Source organism: Crinia signifera, chromosome 1 (assembly GCF_055691185.1).
Source record: "Crinia signifera chromosome 1, ASM5569118v1, whole genome shotgun sequence".
Taxonomy (NCBI): domain Eukaryota; kingdom Metazoa; phylum Chordata; class Amphibia; order Anura; family Myobatrachidae; genus Crinia; species Crinia signifera.
The window spans coordinates 336,199,244-336,221,887 of NC_139217.1; the positions used below are offsets into that span (position 1 = coordinate 336,199,244).

The following is a 22,644-nucleotide window of genomic DNA, read 5'->3' on the forward strand; positions in this document are numbered from 1 at the left end:
GCATAGCATGTAGCTTAGAACATAATGCTCAGTAAGGGGCTGGCGTTGCCCCGTTTGTAAGTCTCTAGTTGTACATTGGGAAAGGGTAAGCCTATCTGGTGATATTAGCCAGAGTGGTCTACACCATGGGTATTCAACATGCGGTTTGCCAGATGCTGTGGAACTAAACATCCCAGCATGTCCTACCAGAGATTTGCCATTAGTGTATGCTTAAACTGTAGTAGGACATGCTGGAATGTGAGGTTCCACAGCAATTAGAGGGCCACATGTTGAATACACCTGGTGTACACTTTCAGTCCACATCAAAAAAATGTGGCTGGCAATATATATGAATAATATGTGACTTATAACTGCTGGGTCTCCACCTTTAGTTCACTTACGTTTAGCTAGAATCAGCTCTTTCTTTAAAACCTTCTCATGCACTATAAAATTATTCTTTAAAAACTTTCTTTTAAAATAGACAGCCATTTCCTTATAGGACTCCACCCTCTAACATCCCCTATTGCTCCATATACATTTCTCCCTGTAACATTTAAAAGTGCTTCATATAAAATTATCTCCATCTCATTCTGTTGCGTCAAACCTCTAATAGGTGGTGATGGTGGTGGTGGTGGTGGGGGGGGGGGTTCTTAGTTTCATATAGAACGGCTAGGCTCCAAAATTCTTGGCAGCTGACATGCAGTTATCAAAAGACAAAGCTTACCTACATTTTCCTGAACTTCTCTTACGTTGACATAATAATATTCATTTAATATTTGGTTTATGCATAATATATAACCTTTCATTTCTATCACAATTCCTGTATCGCCTCTTAACAGATCATGAATTCTTCATGTTGCCATATCTAATGTCTCCTTTCAGCGGCAGCAGGAAAGCACTTAAAACAGAATGACCAAAATTAAAAATCTAGTTGAGGTTTAAGATTTGAAATAAAACCCCAGTATATACTGCCCATTCTCTGCATGCATTGTGATCCAATGTTGCACTCCCTATACTTATATTTATGGAAGAGAGGAATGAGCTCCTGGTTGTTCTGATTAAAACAAGGCAGAGAGGAAATCAAAGTGCATCGTGGGACAAGAGATACCACAGTAGATCCAGCAAACAGAGCGGCGCAGTTAAACACTGTGATTTTATTTTAACTCTTTGTATTTCCACAAAATTTAAGTTTTACTTGTGGGTAGATTTATGCTATAATAATCCATCCATTAAGCGAGATAGATCCTAGTTTGTTGTTTTTACTTTTATATTTAGCCTGAAGGAGTTTTTAGAGATTGTGAAATCTTGTGTGCAGGAATGCATACAGCAATTATCAGTCTGCCCGAAATGCTTCCCCAACAGGTTTCATCTCATTAGTGCTACACACACGGCACTTGTGAAGTAACAAAAATGATTATACTTAGGCGTTTGCTTCCTGCTGTTTGGATCATGTTTCCTGAGCAAAATTATCTTTTCTTTAGAATAAAAAAAAAAATATTATAAATTATTTTGAACTTTCTTTTAACAGCAGTTTGTAATATACTTTCTAAACCCATGCATATTAAAGATAGGGCCTGTCACTAGTATCAGCGGTGGGTTTACTTATTTAAATAGCACAGGGGTTCTCAATTCCTGTCCTCCAGTAAGGACACTTACTACAGGTCATATTCTAAGGATATCTGTATGTTGAAACAGGTGGGGTAATTACTGACCTGGCAAAAACGATGATGACCTGTACATGATTTAAAAAAAAAAATAAAAAAAAATCTTGAAAACATGGCCTGTTGTTGGTGGTACACGAGTAGTGGGAATAAGATCATTTAAACCACAACACTGGGACATGGATGGTAATTGCAAACCATAAATGTGTACTGTAGACTCATGGCAGGTTCTCTTTAAGAGGAGACCTGGAGTATAACAGTCTCTAAAGATGAACAACTGGAATGGTATTCTTGAAAATAAAATAAAATAAAAAACATGGAAGTGGAGAACCTCCGTCTTTACAGAAAACAGAGAACCAAACATTTTTATCAGCACTGTGTTACTGTACCACATGGGAAATTAAGATAATTAAAAACACTCCAAAACCTCTTAATAAAAACTAAATGCAGATAAATTAAAATCCAGTCAGGCCTACTAAGTTACATTTCTAGCCTAAAATTTGAATATTATAATCATACGCTTTTGCCACAAGGCATTAAGAGTGCTAGCGGTAGCCTCTATATATATATATCCCCCTTGCCCTGATATTGTAATGTATTGCTTAGAATAACAGCCACCTAGAAACGTACATGCTGTAATATTACATAATGATAATGTCTTAGTGTGTAACCTTGCTTGTACAACCTATTCCCGTGCGCACTGTAGTGTAATATGTCACTCATCATGCTTATTTTCAGGACATGTCCCATCCTAACACACTGATTGCTAAAGCATAGCTTAAACAGCATCAGCAACTGACACATTGCATTTGATATCCTGTGGCCATGGTAAGGAGTCTCCAGAACCTGCTCATCCATAGGGATGTTCTGCCTGTACTCCCGAATCAGAAAACAAGACAGCTTGCAGAGCTCTCCAAGAGCGACGGTTGGGTGTCTGTTTAGGTGGAGAACCTGAATTTCTGTAGGTAAGTGGTGTGGGAATGCGAGAAGGTGACTTATCTGGTTGGGTGTCTGCTCTAGGCCGGATTTTCGGGCGCAGTTTGAGTTTGTAGATGGAAGGCACTCTGTCTGGGCGTTTTAGATTTTTTTTGGGTCTTAAAACCACTCCGCTAGTGTCTACTTCAACTTCCGCAACTGCAGAGAGCTCCTCTGTTTCAACTTCCTCCTGCAGGTCCTCAGAAGCAGGTGGACAGGAACTATCATCTGAAGAGCTGGATAGGGCTGGAAGTCTCCTCCAAGTAGATGCAGGAAGTGCTACATTGTTCCCATCTGCACTTTGCTCCCTTCCCCCTCCAGTAATGTAGAAGTTGAGTGAGGAAGATGATGAGCTAGAGGAGCAGTACGCAGAGTCTATAGTGGCTGGTTCACAGGAAGGTGGACTTAGTAAGATAGCAGCACCTTGTGCTCCACCAGAATTCTCTGACGTTCCCAAAAGTCGTGAATTTTCCAAAAACTCTTTCTCAAGACTGCGATAAATTTGTTGCTCCTGGCGAACATCCAAAGCCACAGGTGGGTATGCCAGTTGTCTTCGAGTATGAGATTTGGGGGGCTCTGTCTGGGTGCGAGTGTTAGGGGGCTTGGAAGTTATAGAACTTGTGTACGAATGTTGTCCATCTTTGTCCCGTGTAATGAGCAAAACTGCTTTTTTATTGGTTGGGGGACCTTGGCTCCGAGCCCGTCTGTTTGGAGCACCAGCAGTTGATATACCATGGACCCTACCACGATCAGGCATGGCAGGTTGGGATGCTGGTGATCGCCGGGGAAGGGGGCCCCGGTCCTGGGACTGGCTGCGTACTACAGAAGAGCGGAGTCCTGGTCTCATCACCTCAACTGATTTTCTGCCAGCTGGGGCGCTCTGAACAGAGGAGGCAGAAGAGTCACTGTCACCAGAATAGCGACGTAAACGAGGAGGCCTGAGAGAGAAGGAATGAGTGAAACTTGGAGAAAGCAAAGTACAGAAGTAAACATTAGCAAGAGAAATTATAGGACAACAAAAATAAAGATGAAATGTACGACACTAGGTTACGTACAGGTACAATCACAAGTAATTGGCACTCATAATTCGTTTCATAACAATTAAAATATTAAATGAGCAGAAGATATAATACAGCACAGAAAAATAAATAAAAATCAGTCACATTCAAATTCATCTAGTTGCATGTAGCAAGAAATTAAAAGAAGCATCATTTAGTAGAAAACAGGACACAGAATGGTTAACAAATTCACCAGTCATTATTACCATGCAGTAAAAGGATCATTAGGATCAGTAAACTTAAAATCAGATTTGCTTTCCATAAACAGGTTTCCCCATTTAAAAAACTAAAACTATAAATCTATTTAGTCTGATGGTTTCATGCCCTTTCAGGTCGTCGGGGACAGCAAGATGTATTGAACTCCCTGACGACGGGGCTCAGTCCCCCAAAAACATTTGAAAATGAAAAAGGACTTTTATGAAACTTCACTAACAAGTCTGCTGAGTGCCGCCTTCTTGCCCCTACTACTGTGAACTCAGCATGGTCTCTAGGAAGGTAACACAGCAAGCAACTTTTCTGCATGTGTGCGTGCCGAGATTTCTATTGAAACAATGTGGTCACAAACTGTGTTGCACCCCTAATCTCGGAATGGTAAGGGTCGATGATTAGTGCTTTTTGTTTATTAGAGTAATCTTTAAATATTCTTTTTGTGATCACATTTTCTCATGCACCCTGTTTTAATGTATTCATCATAGCTTGTGTCAACTGTTTCCCCAGGCCAGGCATGTCCAAACTATGGCCCTCCAGCTGTTGTGAAACTACAAGTCCCATCATGCCTTGCTATTAGGGGATGCTTAAACTATGGCAAGGCATGCTGGGATGTGTAGTTTCACAACAGCTGGAGGGCCACAGTTAGGACATGCCTGCCCTAGGCGCTTTGCAGCAGGAATGTTAGTAATTTCCTCACCTTTAAAAACATAGTTGCTCTGAGTTTTAGACCAGATAGCATGCCTAATGTGATAGCTATGTTTGTGGGAAATATTGTGGGGTCCCGTGCTGGGGGCTGCAGGCTTAAGTGCATTAATCAATACATTAACTAAATCTCCACTATTATTGGTAGTTAATATAGTGAGTGCAGAGCCTCTGTGTTTATATCATTATATATCTATCTCATTGAGATATAGATATATATTTATATATATATTACTTAGATATATATGTGCACCCCGGCAACTGCTGACGAGGACAGCTAATCGTGAAATATATATATTCCCTTTTTAAGTGTACTAAACATTAATCTATTACAAAAGGAAGAGGAACAGTTACAATTTTAGATGTGTTCTCATTGAAGGGTTCAGGAAATCATCCTTCTTATATGTCCCTGCACCATCTCTCTTTAATGCTTCTCCTACACCTGCTCCCTTGGGAGTCATCAGTCATACAGGCAAGTCTTTCCAATGAGTGCCTCTAATCACCTTCGCTATGAGTGCTTCTGCTTCCTACCTCCCTGTGTACACCTATTATCACCCCTCCCCATATGCACCACTGTCTTACCAAGCTTGCCTCTGCCCCCTCTCCCTATAAGTGCTTCTGCCTCCTACCCACCCATGTGCACCTATCTTCATCCCTGCCCAGTAGTACCTCTGCCCCTTGCAGTGGCAAACGCAGGATTTTCAGAAGGGGGTTTCCAGAGGGGCGGAGCAAAACACGGAGATGGACACTTAGGTGACCCAGTATATGCCGGGTCAGTTAAAGTATTATAGATAGACCAAATGTATATAAATAATAATAATAATAATAATAATAATAAATATATTTATACACATAACTTCCAGGGTGGTAGAGGATGTTTAATACGCAGAGGAGGGGTGTATAGTGGAGTGGGCTTATTATTCATAATTTTCTGGTGGGAGCACAGCTTGCTTGACTGCAAATATCTCCAGTTCCCAGAAATAGATCTCTTAGATTTTAATGGAATTAAAAACTAGAGAATCCCACCTACCAAATGGTATTGGGGGCTGGGGGATGAGAGTTCAGGAGGCAGAGCAATCTGCCAATGAGTATATAAAACTACATACCAGGTGTGTGGAGCTGGAGCAGTAACCAGCTGCTGTAAGGCTGATTTCTCTGGTTCTAGGCAGAGTAGAGACAAGCTACTAGTGTCCATCAAAGGGGGAGGGTCCCAGCTTTTGGAATATACCCTCATAAAAACTCTAAGTCAGACAGAACCTGAAATATCTGACTGGGAAGAGCAATTAACAGGCTTGGATGGGGACCACTGCTTTGAAGTCAGATATCTCTGGTTCCCAAGGGCCGATTTTTAAAATTCTTTTACCCATGGAAAGAGGGGACCCTCAGCTTTCAGACTAGGACCCTTAGACTCCTGGGGGGGTTTCTGGGTACTCAGAAACCCCCCCTGCGTGCGCTACTGGCCCCTTGCCCAGTGGTGCAAGTGGAAATATTTTTTAGTGGCACTGACAGCGCATGCCAAAAAATAAGCGTTGCCTTGTGTCATAAAGGGGTGTGGTCACATGAAACTAGGGGAGTGGCTACATGGCAATAGGGCAGACCTGACCAACCTGTGGCTCTCCAGGTGTTGTGAAACTACAAATCCCATCATGCCTTGCCACAGTTTTGCTATAAGGTAGTGTTAAAACTGTGGTAAGGCATGCTGGGATTTGTAGTTTCAAAACATTTGGAGAGCCACAGGTTGGCCAGGCCTGCAATAGGGGTTGGCCACATTATGCCACACTCTAATGCCCATTACACATTATACCACACACCCTAATGCCCAATAAATATTAGGACTCGCAGTGAGGCTTCTAATTACTCGCTCCTGGCACTTCCAACAGTCAGGATCCCGACAGTCATTATCCAGACTGGCCAGACCCAGACAGCATGGCGAGCGCAACAGAGCCCCTTGCGGGCTCACCTATTCTATTCCCCCTCTATTGGGGCCGTGGACCCCCACGAGGGAAAATAGCCGACGGCCGTCGGGAACCCGGCTGTCGGTGTTCTGACAGTCGGGATCCCAAATTTGGGTGAATGCCTGTCGGGATTCCAACTGTCGGGACCCCGTCTGGCACCCTTCCCCCATTCCCATGAATGTCGGTCCACTGCCTACCCAACTGTTTCTCTAACCCCATGAGTGCCTGCGCCTTCTAATTCCCCACATGTGCCTATGACCCCCCACCCCCTTGTGTTTCATATCCCATCTGTAACTCTGCCACCATACCTGCTACTGTGCCTTTACCCCCTCCCCAAGGAGGCTGCTGATCAAAGGGCACTGGGCAGTGACTATTTTAGTGAAGAAAAACAACTATCTAAGTAGAGGGATGACTGAAAGGCACATGCGTGGCCGGGCAGTGTGAGCATATACATGGGACTCACTCATAGTAAATGCGTTTCTTGTGACTTCAACAAGTCTCCTTTTGAGGAGCGCTTTAATTAAATGTAAATACTGTATGTACAAGAAATGTGTACAAGTCATGTAAAAGGTTCATCAAAATATGCAGATACATAATAAAACTTTAAAATATCAGGTGCAACCAATTTTATAACTATGTGATTATTATAATAATCACACTTAGAAGATGAAACATTACACCTTTAAACAGCTGCTCTAATATAAGGTAGAATAACAAAAACTAATGGAAAGGAGTGCTAAAGAGTTAACATTTTTAGTTTTAACTCTTTAGTGTTCCCTTCTATTAGTTTTTACGCAGATAAATAGTTAACCTTTGCACTACAGATTTTTATGACAGAACTGTTTCGCTACTTTAATTCTGCCGTCAGAGACATTGCAGTTGGTCAGCTGACTTTCCAGAAGACTGCATTCTCTGTCACAAAGCAGTCCAGCTTGTTTCCTTGTCATGGCATATTACTGTATTTTTAGGCATTTTGGAGTACTTGCATACTTGCCTTTTTAAAATGTATGAATTTACAGAGGGGGTTATTCAGTAAGAATCTTAAAAGCAAAACCATGCTACACTGCATGTGGGGCAAATGTAATGTGCAAGGCATGCTGGGATGTGTAGTTCAACAACAGCTGGATTGCCAAAGGTTCCCCACCCCTGTTCTAGAAGGTGCTAAATAAATAAGTAAAATCTGATTGGTTGCTATGGGCAACATCCCATCTTCAATATAACTCCCATCTCAGTAAATGAACTCCTTAAGGTGCCCATACACGGTGCAATGAACTCCATGGTTTTAGTACTAGATTGCATAGCATCTAGTAATAAAAGCATACAATGTGCTACAGCACCGTGCTTTTTGTACTAGACCCGATGCAATCTATTACTAAAAGCACGGGCTGCACAGACTTTCTGTGCTGTGCGATGGGATGCCCACGGGAGCGCGCATTTCATCGCACTGCCCTGTCGCACCGTGTACGGGCACCTTTAGATTTCAGTTTGAACACACCCATCCTAATCTAACTCTCTAAATTTGCCCCACATGCAGTGCGCCTGGTTTTGCCCATTTGAGAAAGATTTTGCTTTTGAGATCCTTACTGAATAAACCCCCTCAGGCTCAGGGACTTTAATTCTCAGCTTACATGAATACATACATCTAATTGGAGAGAACTGTATTAAAGGATCACAAATATTAAAATACAAATTGCCTCATAGGAAAGGGCCGTGATGTGCAAGCTTTTGTTAACCGTTATCAGTTATTTCCTGCAAATTGTGCCTAAAACAGACTGACTACAGCATCTTTCATTGGTAGCATGGACAGAAAGTCTGCGGTGTGAAGGAAACACTGTGCTGCCCCCAAATTGCCTCTTTACTTCAAAATATAGGAATTTCTGCCAAGTTCTTGACCTTCTGTATATATATTTTAGGATGTTATTAGTAGCACTACAACATAAACTCACTTGTGTTTTAAGTGCTTTAATTTTGTTGCAAAACCTGTATATCTAATACCCCTTTCCCACTGCAGGCTTTACACGTGTAAATGCCGTTTTTTTAGCCTTTTTAAACGGCTAGAGCTGCAGTGGGAAAGCTCCAGGTTGCTTTACACGGGTAACAAATACCGGTTTTTGTTACCCGTGTAAAAAGCAGTGTTTTTAACGTGTAATAGCCGTTTTTTCGGCAGTGGGAAAGGGGTAGCCCTTTACCCGTTAAAAAAAAAAACGGCATGGGGTCCCCCCCCACTGCCGAAACCAGCACCAGGCTGAAGGAGCCGGGGCTGGTAATAAAAAATCAGGAAACCCGACAAATAGGGGTTCCCTGATTTTTTACAACCAGCCCCAGGCTCCAGGTCCGGGGCTGGTTCCCAAAATACGGGGGACAAAATGACTAGGGGTCCCCCGTATTTTAAGAACCAGCCCCAGGCACAACCAGCCAGCAGGGTAATGCCACAGCCGGGGGACACTTATGATATAAGTTCCCGCGGCCAAAGCATTAACCCTACCGACCAGTCAGCCTGGCCAGGGGCCCTGGGGGAGTGGGGACCCCCCCAATAAAGGGGTCCCCCCCCTCCAGGACTTACCTGACCAGGCTGAAGCCTGGTGCTGTCCCCGGTGACCCTGGAGCGGTGGTCACCGGGCTGATGGTATTGTGTAAAAAATAGAATAAAAACCATTGTCTTTTACTGGTGAACTATGAGTCCCAGCAAGCCTCCCCCGCAAGCTGGGACTTGGAGAACCACAAGTCCCAGCCTGCGGGGCATTAAAGGGCCCGCTGGGTCTTGTAGTTCCACAGTAAAAGAAAGAGTTAAATAAACACACTGACACACGTGAAAAATAAAAGTTTAATACATACATAACACATACATACTGATACTTACCTATCTTGAGCCCGTAGGTAGCCCTGGTCCTGATGTCCTGGTCCGTGTCGGCGTCTGTATCCAGTCGGCATCCCTGTCGGCGACGGCGTCGGCGGTCCGGAGTCCGAAGAAATCCATTTGGGAAGCTGTGGAAGGAAATCCTACTCACCTGTCCCAGCGCGACGTAGTCCAGGTAAGGTCTTTGCAAAAAAAACAAACCGACACCCGAACCAAGCGGACTGACGGAGACGCACGGTGTGTTTGTTTACATCGTGCGGCTCCGCCTCCCGAATGCCGCTATTGGCCGCCTTGCGGCCTAGCGGCTCCTGATTGGCCGCTAGGCCGCAAGGCGGCCAATAGCGGCATTCGGGGGCGGAGCCGCACGATGTAAACACCGTGCGGCTCTCAGCTGTGTCCGCTTGGTTCGGGTGTCGGTTTGTTTTTTTTGCAAAGACCTTACCTGGACTACGTCGCGCTGGGACAGGTGAGTATGGTTTCCTTCCACAGCTTCCCAAATGGATTTCGTCGGATCCGGACCGCCGACGCCGTCGCCGACAGGGATGCCGACTGGATACAGACGCCGACACGGACCAGGACATCAGGACCAGGGCTACCTACGGGCTCAAGATAGGTAAGTATCAGTATGTATGTGTTATGTATGTATTAAACTTTTATTTTTCACGTGTGTCAGTGTGTTTATTTAACTCTTTCTTTTACTGTGGAACTACAAGACCCAGCGGGCCCTTTAATGCCCCGCAGGCTGGGACTTGTGGTTCTCCAAGTCCCAGCTTGCGGGGGAGGCTTGCTGGGACTCATAGTTCACCAGTAAAAGACAATGGTTTTTATTCTATTTTTTACACAATACCATCAGCCCGGTGACCACCGCTCCAGGGTCACCGGGGACAGCACCAGGCTTCAGCCTGGTCAGGTAAGTCCTGGAGGGGGGGGACCCCTTTATTGGGGGGGTCCCCACTCCCCCAGGGCCCCTGGCCAGGCTGACTGGTCGGTAGGGTTAATGCTTTGGCCGCGGGAACTTATATCATAAGTGTCCCCCGGCTGTGGCATTACCCTGCTGGCTGGTTGTGCCTGGGGCTGGTTCTTAAAATACGGGGGACCCCTAGTCATTTTGTCCCCCGTATTTTGGGAACCAGCCCCGGACCTGGAGCCTGGGGCTGGTTGTAAAAAATCAGGGAACCCCTATTTGTCGGGTTTCCTGATTTTTTATTACCAGCCCCGGCTCTTTCAGCCTGGTGCTGGTTACGGCAGTGGGGGGGACCCCACGCCGTTTTTTTTTTTAAATTCTCCCCCCCCCCCCCCCTATCTTTACACTGCTTAAACGGGTTTTTAAACGGGTAAGTGTGAATGTGACAAAAACAGCTTTTAAACGGTAATTTACCGTTTAAAAGCTGCAGTGGGAAAGAGTCTTTATGGCTCTTACCCGTTTAAAGACCCGTTTAAAAAAAACGGGTCTTTACCCGTGTAGGCAGTGGGAAAGCAGCATAAGGTATTTAGACAGTAGTCATTCATCTAGGTTACTGTAGTTTACTCCTATAAAAAACTCATACCTTACCTTACGGTCAATGTTTAATTTTCACAGGAACTTATACGTTTCTATTTCTCTAAATAGGCCGTGAATTTTTTTAAAATAAAAAGAAATTCCTTTATACAGCTTTGTCGTATTTTAACGGTCATGTGTTTAAATGTACGTTGTATAACCCTATACTCTCATTATATACTGCTCTGTTTAAACCATCGTATTGGAGGTGGCATATGAGGGTACAGACTAAATTCTCACAATGGAAAAGTAATGACTATACCATTTGTTTAGGCGCACCTGAGTGGTTAGTGTGGAAAAGACAGCACGCCTCACTGCAGCTTGTTTATATGACCAAAGGAATGGAAGGACTGAATCATACCTGACTCATTTTATTAACCATTAAAAGATCTTATACACTACGATATAAAATTATATAACTCACACTGACGAAATCCAAATACACAATACTGAATCATTTCCTGCTGAGAAGGGACAGCTTACTGTGACAGGTAAGCAGCTCGTCCACTCCTGGTGAACTACACCTATGGCCTTCATCAGTGATTGTTAAGGCCCCCATATACTGCTGCATGGTATCACATGCGTACCTTGCATGCGATACCCCACCAATTACCACGTCTGCGCATAGTCATTTCTGCGCATGTGCAGTCACTGTGTGCGAGCAGCCATGTCGAATAGATTATTCGCCGGGCACTTGCACTTAACAGTGCGGGCAGGGAGCCTGGGGATGCGCCCATGGGAACGATCAGCGTTTCATGGGCATTCTCACGGTAATTCCCTGATGACACGGGTGTGGGGGGCAGGCAGCTGACGTCAGCTCCCGCCGCTTCCCGCACAGGGCGCCCGTAGATCTGAGACACCGAAGAGGTGTCTCAGATCTGCCAGCGCTTGCAAAATCATGATTGATATTTATGCAAAACATCCATTCACATGCCTGTGGGGGATTGCGGAGTGCGAGGTGGGGACAGCGGCCTTTGATGGAAAAAATTTGCAGCCTTGCGAGTCAACCAGAATAAGGTCCCAAATGCGCTCCTTTTTGATACGATGTATCTGACAGGCACAAACCTGTCCTTGTAGCAGCCATGGCAATCTCCACATCCGATCCGATGCGCACAGGACTGAGCATTGGCTCAGACAGGGGAGGTAAAACACATATGATATGGCACTTTTCACATGATTTATCGGCCCAATAGGTCGTAATTGTGTGAAAATGGGTCATATCGTATAAGTGTATGGGCACTTTAATACAATCAGGGACTGATGCATCAAGCAGTGAAAACATTGGATACGTTGATCAGTGTAGCACGGACCCATAGCAACTAGTTTTCTCCAGGTTTCTGGCAGGCTAATGCACCATTGCAAGGCTGCTGTGTGTAAGCTGACATATGGTAATTTGGCCCCTCTACAGCTTTGTTGGTCCTCAATGAGGGAAATGGTGAACACCATCCAGAAATTGTGTCAGGTAGTTAAATTAAAGTATTGATGTTAAAGACAAAGGGTACATGAATAAAATAATTTATATTATTTCAATTAATTGAAGTTGGAAATGTAGTGGGCGAAACTGGTCAGCTTTAGTCATAGATGTATGGATTCATTCAGAAGTTATCATTTTATATCTGCAGCCAGCACATACCTGAATGAGTTAATGTTATGCACCCCTGGACGTTCCTTCTGCGATACTGGGGCCTTGGTGGTTTTATTCAGGGAAGATGCTGCAGCCGAATTGGAGCGTTGTGGAGTGTTGGGTTCAGGGCTCTGGTTGCTTCTGGGAAATCCCTCAGAATATCGTCCCCTAGATGGGCTTAATGTGCGGGAAGGTGCAAAGTTAGACCCACGCTGTGGGGAAAATGTTATGGGACGTGATGTCTGTGCACGATGGGCTGTAGAGAAGAAATGACAACTAATGAACATTGATGAAGTAGAACATTGATACAGATGATATACTGGTGTCACAATGATCAATTGTTTTTTTGTGTGCATCTTATACAATGTATGTCTAGAGTATGAACATGGGGGAGGGGAGTAGGGAATGACAGTCGCACAGGGTTATTAGAGTCAGATTTCAGAAGGAACCTTCAATAGGTATTATATTGTTATATCCAACATGAAATATGAGGGTGTGCTACCACTGGACATAGGTTGATTTAGATTAACAAGGGAAAGAGATGTAGGTCTCTGTGTGGTGCACTCGAGGATACAGTTAAATAAAAAGTAACCTTTATTGGGTATATTTAAAATAGTTGCAAAATATAGACACACAGTGAAAAACATAAAAAACACAGACAGTGTATTAAAAAGGATAAAGAATCCTCACTCAGTGTGACCCGACCCTATATGATCCCCTAATATATCTGATATTTGCAGTATTAGCCAGAGCATCAGTTATCACAAAAAAATAAATAAAAAAAATGATCTGTAATGTCACTTTAGTGATTCTGGCTAACATTGACAGCTCAGTAACAAGGTCGCCTTTGAGCATATAGTATGAGAGCAAGAAACTGGGGTTTTTAAAAGAATAATACACCCCAGTCTTGCTTTAGGCAAAACAATGTGGTAAGTATAGCGTCCTGTATGTTTAATTTACCAGGTACAGGTACTGAATGGGGGGAGACCCGTCCTACCACGACTTACCTGTACCCGGTAACTAACCATACGGGACGCTATACAATGTTAACCAGAATCACTAAAGTGGACCCCCACCAGGGAGAACAGCCCCTATCAGACTGTCGAGCATTTTACATTCTGGATTCCGATGTCGGTGTAATGACCGTCAGAATCCAGACTGTCGCTCCATCGTTCTGCACCCAAGAGTTCTTTCAGGGAATGTAGATAGTGGTGTACCTTCCATGTCTCACACTGTTCATACAGATGTAATGAAAACAAATGGAGCATGAAAGAAGCTAAAAATAGGAAACATTCATCTCTATGAATAATGTTGGTTCCATAAAAACAGACAAGAAAAGAGAATGATAACCAGAACCTAAACTTTTCTTGCACTGTTTAATCTCCCTTTCTTTGCCTATATTTGCTATGATGCCTGCTACTTTCAGCCCTCAGCAGAGTCTTTATTTGCCTGAAGGTAATTTGGTAGAAATTGGATTCCTTTGGGCAAAACATTATGAAATGAATAAGTGCACCATATATAATATTATAGTGCAAAGTAAGTATCAGATGCTATAATTTTTACCAATATTTTAAAAAAGTGACCATCTGACTATGGACTACCGCTTATTATTACACTATTATTTTACTCACAAACAAATTGACATCTGCAGGGATCATGCTTGTCCAGATAATGTTCTAGAGTGTCCCAGCCTCCTCCAACACGCACCATAACATGATTCCTTAGAACCTGCATGATAAAGGGGAAGAACACATGGAATACTGAAAAGTGGATGATGTGCACTAAATAGCAACGCAAATACATAGAAGGTACATAACGTGACACGTAACGGCCCAACAAGCAGGAGTCTGATGGGCAATCTCTTTAAGCAACAGTGTTTAGCTCAGGCATGAGCGTGCAAACCTTTACTAATATGGTTAATATGTAATATGTTGTTGGCAGACGTGTATGTGACCAAACACCGCTAGGCCTGTCTAACCTCGGAGAGTCAAATCACATTACTAATGGAAAATATCAGAGAATGGAGGCATTCAGAGGGAATGAGGTAACTTAATACCATCTAAATTATTTAAATTGGAACTCGTGTTACAGGTTTACTCCATCACCAGTTCTGTTGTCAGGATTCAATGAAGAGAAACGGTTATTTGTAGAAGTCTTGCTGCAAGCACAATAATGCTTAGGCGGATCCAGGTCGACAGTTTCCACGTGGATACCAATGTCAACACCACACGTGCAATGACACCAATGTCGACACCACACGTGCAATGACAGCAATCTCAGGATGCCAAAGGTTAGGGTTAGTGACAGAATAGTTAGTCACCCCACAGTTCAGATGCATGCACCAGAACTGCTACTCACATTACAGCTAGGACCCACAAAAAGCCATTGGAAAAAGTTAAGTTACCACTAGACCAAAGTTTTCTACACTATGTGGTCTATTTACTAAGCCCTGGGAAGAGAAAGTGTATGGAGATAAAGGGCGGGATGTAGTAACATACATCGCCGCCCTTCGCACTGCAGCCGCCGCATATGTTCTAACGGTGACGGAGACCCCCGCGATACCTGTGATGTGGGCTGCCGGGGTCTCCGTCACCTCCCGGCGGCTGGCAGCGTCCCCCTGCGTCTCCTCCTCCCCCCTGAAGCCAGATGTCCTCCCGGCTGTCACACCAGGGGGGGGGGGAGGAGATTTTGGAGGACGGGAGGGGGGCGCGCGGACGTCGTACGGCGGGAGGCGAAAAAAGCCCATAGGCTTCTATAGGGTATCGCCACCCAGGGGGTGGCGATACCCAACCTTGCGAAAACGGGGCGGACGGGGATTGATACATAGGAAAATGCCGTCAAACGGGGGTTTTAAGGCATTTTCCCTTTAGTAAATCTCGCCCAAAGTACCATCCAGCTTCTAACTCATTATGGCCCAGATGTACTAAGCTTAAAAAGTGATAAAATGGAGAGAGTGATAAACAGCCAGCCAATCAACTCCTACCTGGTATGTCACAGGCTGGGTTTGAAAAATGCCAGACAGGAGCTGATTGGCTGGCTGTTTATTAGTCTCCATTTTATCACTTTTGAAGTTTAGTGCATCTGGCCGTATGTAACATGGTGGTTAAGAGCTGACTGGCTGTTACTCCATCTCCATTAACTTGATCTCCCTCCAGGTTTAATACATAGTCCTCCCGAGTCATTACATTCCATGTTTCAACGATATCCATGCCGGAGTCCGTACGGTCAAATTGACTGAACTACTAATTAATCCACCTGTGATATCCTTAAAACCTGAACTGTAAATGTGGAGTTTGGGAAATTCTGTACTAGACTGCCAGGGGTGGGATTATCAACAGTTTATGTTGCTTTATCAGTGTAGAAAGTGAATGTGAAAAGAGAACGTATGTAAAGGTTGTGTGTACTCAGCGGAGGGGAGGAAATTAGGTAGAATAACTGACAAAGGTTATGTGGGTTGTTCTGGTATATAAGATTCTAAGAGGTTAGTTTCCAAAGAAAGCTTAAAGGCTTGGAGGCTAGATGAAAATCTTCTTGTGAGTGGGATGGCATTCCACAGAGTGGGTGTAGCCCGGAAGAAGAAAAAAAAGGGGATTTTTGTCCTTACCTGGAAAATCCTTATTTCTGAATCCTTTGGTGGACACTGGGACAGTGGGAAGGGGGCGGAGCCATGGCGACAGGCACCAAGTAGCTAACACTTTAGTGGTGCAGCCCAGGCCCCTCCTTCCCCACACTCCATCCTAGGTCAGTTTAGACTACCACCGGACTTAGGAGCACAGGAAAGGAGAGAATGAAAGAAAGAAAAAGAGAGATCTTGTATCACCATGAACAAGAGCATTTCCCTAAAACCAACCCATCCGCCGATCAGGGGCGTCTGGGCGGGCGCCCAGTGTCCACCAAAGGATTCAGAAATAAGGATTTTCCAGGTAAGGACAAAAATCCCCTTATTTCCTTCATACCATTGGTGGCCACTGGGACAGTGGGACGTCCCACCGCTGTCCCCTCACGGGAGGGAACGCTCCTGAGCTGCAGAAAGAACGCCACGGCCGAATGCAGAGTCGACCTCGGTGAAAGTATCAAACCTGTAGTGGCGTATAAAAGTGTGCATGGAAGACCATGTGGCTGCGCGGCACAGCTGCTCTGCGGAGACTCCTGAAGCCGCAGCCCACGATGATCCTACCGAGCGAGTGGAATGGGCCGTGAGCCCTGCTGGCGCCGGCCTATTCGCCAGGAGGTATGCCTGCTGAACCGTAAGCCGCAACCACCTGGCAATGGACTGTTTAGATGCGGGCCAACCCCGCTTCTGATGATCATAAAGAACAAACAAAGCTTCTGTTCTTCTAATCTCCTTGGTCCTATCCACATAGATGCGAAGGGCCCGAACCACATCGAGAGCCCCTCCACTTCTTGAATCCTGGAAAGCAGGAACTACGATTTCCTGGTTTACGTGAAACCTGGAAACCACTTTTGGCAGGTAACCCAACCTGGTACGGAGGACTGCCCGATCTTGGTGGAAGACCAAAAACGGTGGCTTACAAGATAGAGCGGTCAAATCCGAGACCCGCCTAGCTGACGCAATCGCCAGAAGGAAACACACCTTCCATGAAAGCCAACGCAACTCCACCGAGTCCAGAGGCTCAAACGGAGCCACCTGAAGAGCTCTCAGAACCAAAGGCAGATCCCACGGGACTACGGGACTCCGAAAGGGAGGAGTCACGTGCATGACCCCCTGGAGGAAAGTGCGAACCTCCTGTCTTGTCGCAATGCGCCTCTGAAACAGAACCGAGAGCGCCGAGACCTGAACCTTCAAAGTGGAATGTTGAAGGCCCAAATCCACTCCCGACTGCAAGAAGGCCAAAACCTTGGGCAACGAGAACCTCCTTGGATTCTTCTCGTGCTCTTCACACCAGCGAAAGAAAGAACTCCAGATCCTGTAGTAGACTCTTGCTGAAGACGGCTTCCTGGCCGCTATCATGGTTCTTATCACAGAATCTGAGAACCCCCTGTCTCTTAAGATCTCCCTCTCAAGAGCCAAGCCGTCAAACCGAGACGAGCTAGGTTGGGATGTTGACAGGGTCCCTGAGACAGAAGGTCTGGCCGGAGAGGTAACCGCCACTGAGGTTCCTCCGCCATGAGCAGGAGATCGGCATACCAGGCCCTGCGTGGCCAGTTTGGGGCCACCAGGATTACCCTTACCCGTTCCCGCTTGAGTCTTCTTAGGAACCGAGGAAGAAGAGCCACCGGCGGGAAGGCGTACACCAGATCGAACGGCCAAGGTGCCGACAGAGCGTCGACCAGAAATGCGCCTGGATCCCGAGTCCTGGACCCGTAGCAAGGCAACTTGTGATTCCACCGGGATGCCAGGAGGTCTATCTGAGGCCTTCCCCAACGAAGGGTTAGAGAGTGAAACACCTCTGGATGAAGAGACCATTCTCCGGAGTGGATCTCTTGGCGGCTCAGAAAGTCTGCTTCCCAGTTTTCGACGCCGGGAATGTACACTGCCGACAATGCCAAGAGGTGACGTTCTGCCCAACGAAGAATTGGCTGTACCTCCAGAAAAGCTGCTCTGCTCCGAGTTCCCCCCTGGTGATTGATGTATGCCACCGCCGTGGCGTTGTCTGTCTGTACCTTGACTGCACGAGAGCAAATCAGGGGGGCCGCTTGGAGAAGGGCTAAGTAGATTGCCCTGAGCTCTAGAACATTGATCGGCAACCCCGACTCCTGGTGGGACCAAACTCCCTGGTAGGATCGGTCCTCCACCACCGCTCCCCAGCCCCTGAGGCTGGCATCCGTCGTCAAGAGTACCCAGTCGGAGACTAGGAAGGGCCGTCCCATGGACAGGTGACGTGGCTTGAGCCACCAGAGCAACGATAGTCGAACCTCCTGAGAGAGTACTACCTCCTGCCTCTTCAGAGCCTGTGGTGAACGGTTCCAATACTTGAGGATCTGGTGTTGCAACGGACGAGAGTGAAATTGGGCAAATTCCACCATCTCGAAGCACGAGACCATCTTGCCCAAAATCTTCATGCATAGATGAAGAGAGACTCTCCTGTGCTTGAGAAACCCTCGTAAGAGGGCCTGCAAAGCCAGCCGCTTCTTGTCTGGAAGATAGACCCTCTGGGCCTGGGAATCCAGACGCGCTCCCAGATGTATCATCTCCTGGGAGGGTTCCAGGCTGGACTTGCGCCAGTTCACTAGCCAACCGTGAGCCTGGAGCAGGTCCAGCGTAATGCCTAGATGTTGCAGGAGTAGTTCTCTGGACTGTCCCAGAATCAGAAGGTCGTCCAGATAAGGCAGAATCCGCACTCCCTGGAGGTGAAGGAAGGCTGCCATAACTCCCATCACCTTCGTAAAGACTCTTGGTGCTGTAGATATTCCGAAGGGAAGAGCCCGAAATTGGACATGAAGATCCTTGGTTGCAAACCTGAGGTACTTGCGGTGATCCGGATGAATCGGAACATGCAGGTATGCATCTCTGATGTCCAGAGATACCATGAAATCCCCCGGCTCCATTGCCTGTATAATGGACCGGAGGGACTCCATGCGAAACCGCGGAATGTTCAAGTAACAATTGAGATCCTTGAGATTCAGGATTGGTCGGAATGAACCATCCGGCTTCCCGACCAGGAATAAATTGGAGTAATAGCCGTGGCCCCTCTGCTGAGGAGGAACCACTTCTATCACCTGAGACTGGAGAAGAGTCTGAACGGAGGCGTTGAGAGCCTCCGCCTTCAGAGGACAGGCCGGGCGCCCCGTGATAAAGAATCGGGTCGGCGGACGCCTGTTGAAGGAGAGATAGTATCCTTCCGACACTATACTCAAAATCCAATCGTCCGATGTCGTCTCCCTCCATCTGTTGGCAAAATGGAGGAGGCGAGCCCCTACCGGCAGGGAGTCGACCTGAGGGGTCCCTGAGTCATTGGGAGGCCTTCTCCGGGGCCTTAGGAGGCTGACGTTTGCCAGACTGGGACTGTCTGCTCTTACCAAACGACTCCCTCCTGGGAGGACGGCTTCTTGTTGAAGATTGTCCCCTCGGCTTTCCCTGCGGCCGAAAGGAGCGAAAGGACTGCTTCGGCTTAGAGGGTGCCGACGGGAGGAAGGCTGTCTTGGAAGTGGCTACCGTAGTCACAATTTTGTCCAGCTCCGGACCGAAAAGCATATCGCCCACAAAAGGAAGGGCCTCCAGGGCCTTTTTGGACTCTGCATCCGCATTCCAAGTGCGGAGCCACAAGGCTCTTCTGGCTGCAACCGAAGACGCCGAGATCCTAGAGGCTAACGTAGCCGTGTCCAGGGCCGCCTCGCCCAAATACATGGAGGCTTCTCTGATATGTTCCACCAGACAAAGCAGCTCCGACCTGCGTATGCCTGACGTAATGTTCTCCGTCAACATATCTGCCCATTTGCCTACCGCCCTAGCCACCCAGGCCGAGGCCAAAGCTGGCCTATTAAGCGTACCCGCATGAGTAAAGATAGATTTAAAGACATGTTCCATCTTTCTATCCGTGGGGTCCTTTAGAGCCGCCACAGTGGGAATAGGCAAGGTAGTAGCCTTTACCAGCCGGGCTATGTGGGAATCCACCTGAGGCGGGCGTTCCCATTTCGTGCGCCCGTCTGCCGGAAAGGGATAAGAAGAAACCATCCTTTTAGAAATTGTAAATTTCTTATTAGGAGCAGACCAGGCTTTTGCCAGGTCTCCCTCCAGCTGCGTTGAAGATGGGAACACAGCCGGATCCTTCTTCTTGCGCTTAAAAGAGGGTGCCTCCTCCGCAGGGGGTTGGTCTGGCTCCTGTATGTTTAAGCAAGAGCGGACCGCCTTCACCAGCGCATCTACCCTGGACTGAGTCATAACGTCGTCCTGGGATGTAGCCTCCTCGTCAGGGTCGTCCGGGTCATCCAGGTCAACAGGGTCATCTGTGTCCGCCTGGTCATCCCCTGAAGTATCCGTCCCCGTAGAGTCAGCTCTCTGGGTGCGGGCTCTGGGGTTCTTGCGCTTGCTAGCGGCACCCAGCAGGTTCTGTAGAGAGGAAGAAACCTGAACCAGTCCCTGCACTGAGGAAGAAAGGCCCTGTACCCAAACAGGCTCAGGCGCCAGTGTCAGCAACTGAGGCTGGGACTGCGTGAGCGGAGCCGGTTGAGCTGGTGGAAGAGTCGCCTGTGAAGGCTGACTCAGCACTGGTGGGGGCTGAGGGTGTGAACGGGAAGCGGCTAGCTGTTCAGCAAGGTCCCTCATGGCTGTCGTCAGGGCCTGCGCCCAACCCGGTTCCCCGGAATGGGATGCCTGTGACGGGGCCGTATCCACAGAGTCCCCACCATTACAGCGTGTACACACACCCCCATGGTCTGTCGAGGTGGAAGAAAAATTCTCCTTGCACCTAACACACTTAACCCCTTCCCGACATTTGACGTACATTTACGTCATGGCCGGGAGGTACTTCCCGACACATGGCATAAATGTACGTCATGAGTTTAAACTGTCACTGCGTCTCGAGACGCAGTGACAGAGGGACGATGTCTGCTGTCCCTGACAGCAGACATGTCCCTGCATGCCCAGGGGGGGCTGCGATGTCACCCCCCCGTCGGCGATCGCTGTGATTGGCTGTTCAGTGTGAACAGCCATTCACAGCGTTTTCCTGTGTTACCAGCGAATCGGACGCTCGGTAACACAGGTGTCAATCACCGCCGGGCGTCAGGGGGCATGAGGGGGTCATCGGTGACGATGACACCTCACCCCACCCTCACCCCACCTGCCCCCAAGGCTGTGATTGGTCCGTGGGACCCACGGACCAATCACAGCCAAGGCGCGACATTTAAACTGACGGTGACTGCGCTGCAGACGCCATTCCGGTCTGGAATAGCGTGCAGAACGGTCACCGTGCCTGCCTGCCGTGAATACCGACCTGATCCTTGCTAATACTTACCTGATCCTTGCAAATACCTTACCTGATCACCTTATCACTGCTTGTAGCGTGCTGGACGCTTCCTGGATCTGACTTCCTGAGACTTCCTGCTGCTGCTGCAGTGTGATAGAGAGATAGAGAGAGAGATAGAGAGAGATAGAGAGAGATAGAGAGATAGTGACAGAGAGAGCTATATTTTGTGTCTGCTACCCCCCCTTTTTGGGGGTGCAGGGGTTTTCTATATATATATAACTGTCAGTGCTGCTGCTGCAGTGTCATACAGTGATAGATAGTGATAGATAGTGATAGATAGTGAGAGGTAGAGAGATAGAGAGATTTGTGTCTGCTACCCCCCCTTTTTGAGGGTGCAGGGGTTTTATTTTATATATATAACTGTCAGTGCTGCTGCTGCAGTGTCATAGAGTGATAGATAGTGATAGATAGTGAGAGATAGAGAGATAGAGAGAGATAGTGACAGAGAGTGATAGAGAGTGTATATTTTGTGTCTGCTACCCCCCTTTTTGGGGGTGCAGTTTTTTTTTATACATATAACTGTCAGTGCTGCTGCTGCAGTGTCCTAGAGTGATAGATAGTGAGAGATAGTGAGAGATAGAGAGAGATAGTGACAGAGAGTGATAGAGAGTGTATATTTTGTGTCTGCTACCCCCCCTTTTGTGCTGATCAGTATATCTGTGCTGATCAGCAACTTTTTGGGGGCGCAGAGGTTTTTTTTTTATATATATACCTGTCAGTTGCTGCCAGTTGCACTGTCAGTTGCACCAAAGGTTGTGCACCTGCTGTCCCTCACTGGTAATCAGTGTCGCATCACTGATCACCTTTTTTTTTTTTTGTGAGTGCTGTGGGGTCTTTTTTTAATTTTTTTTTTACACACACTGATTTTGTGGGTGTCCTGTGGCCACTGTGCGCCGATCAGTGACGTACATCACTGATCAGCTTTTTCGGCACAGGGTTGATCAATTTTTTTTTTTTTTTTGATCAGATTCCTGTTGCCTTTGAGCGCTGTTCAGTGACAGACGTTACTGACCAACATCTGTGCTCAATTTTTGGCGCAGGACCTTTTTTTTTTTTTTTTAACCCCTTCAATTTTTTATTTTTAACCCCTTCATTTTTTTTTTTTTTATTGGTATAAAGTATTTTTTTTTTTCTGCACCACATACACACTACATACCCC

The 22,644-nt window shown here is 46.6% G+C and overlaps 1 protein-coding gene across 1 annotated transcript in view; it reads right to left on the bottom strand.

Annotated features, from left to right (window-relative positions):
• Positions 1-626: 626 nt before the first annotated feature.
• The window catches only part of GAS2L1 (growth arrest specific 2 like 1), a 41,362-nt gene continuing 19,344 nt past the window's right edge, over positions 627-22,644 (bottom strand). The window contains exons 4-6 of the mRNA XM_083145400.1: positions 14,190-14,286; positions 12,568-12,814; positions 627-3,553 (exon numbers count right to left, since the gene is read on the bottom strand). Coding sequence (XP_083001526.1) covers positions 2,491-3,553; positions 12,568-12,814; positions 14,190-14,286 — 1,407 coding nt within the window. The 3' untranslated portion in view covers positions 627-2,490. The remainder of the gene's footprint in view (positions 3,554-12,567; positions 12,815-14,189; positions 14,287-22,644) is intronic.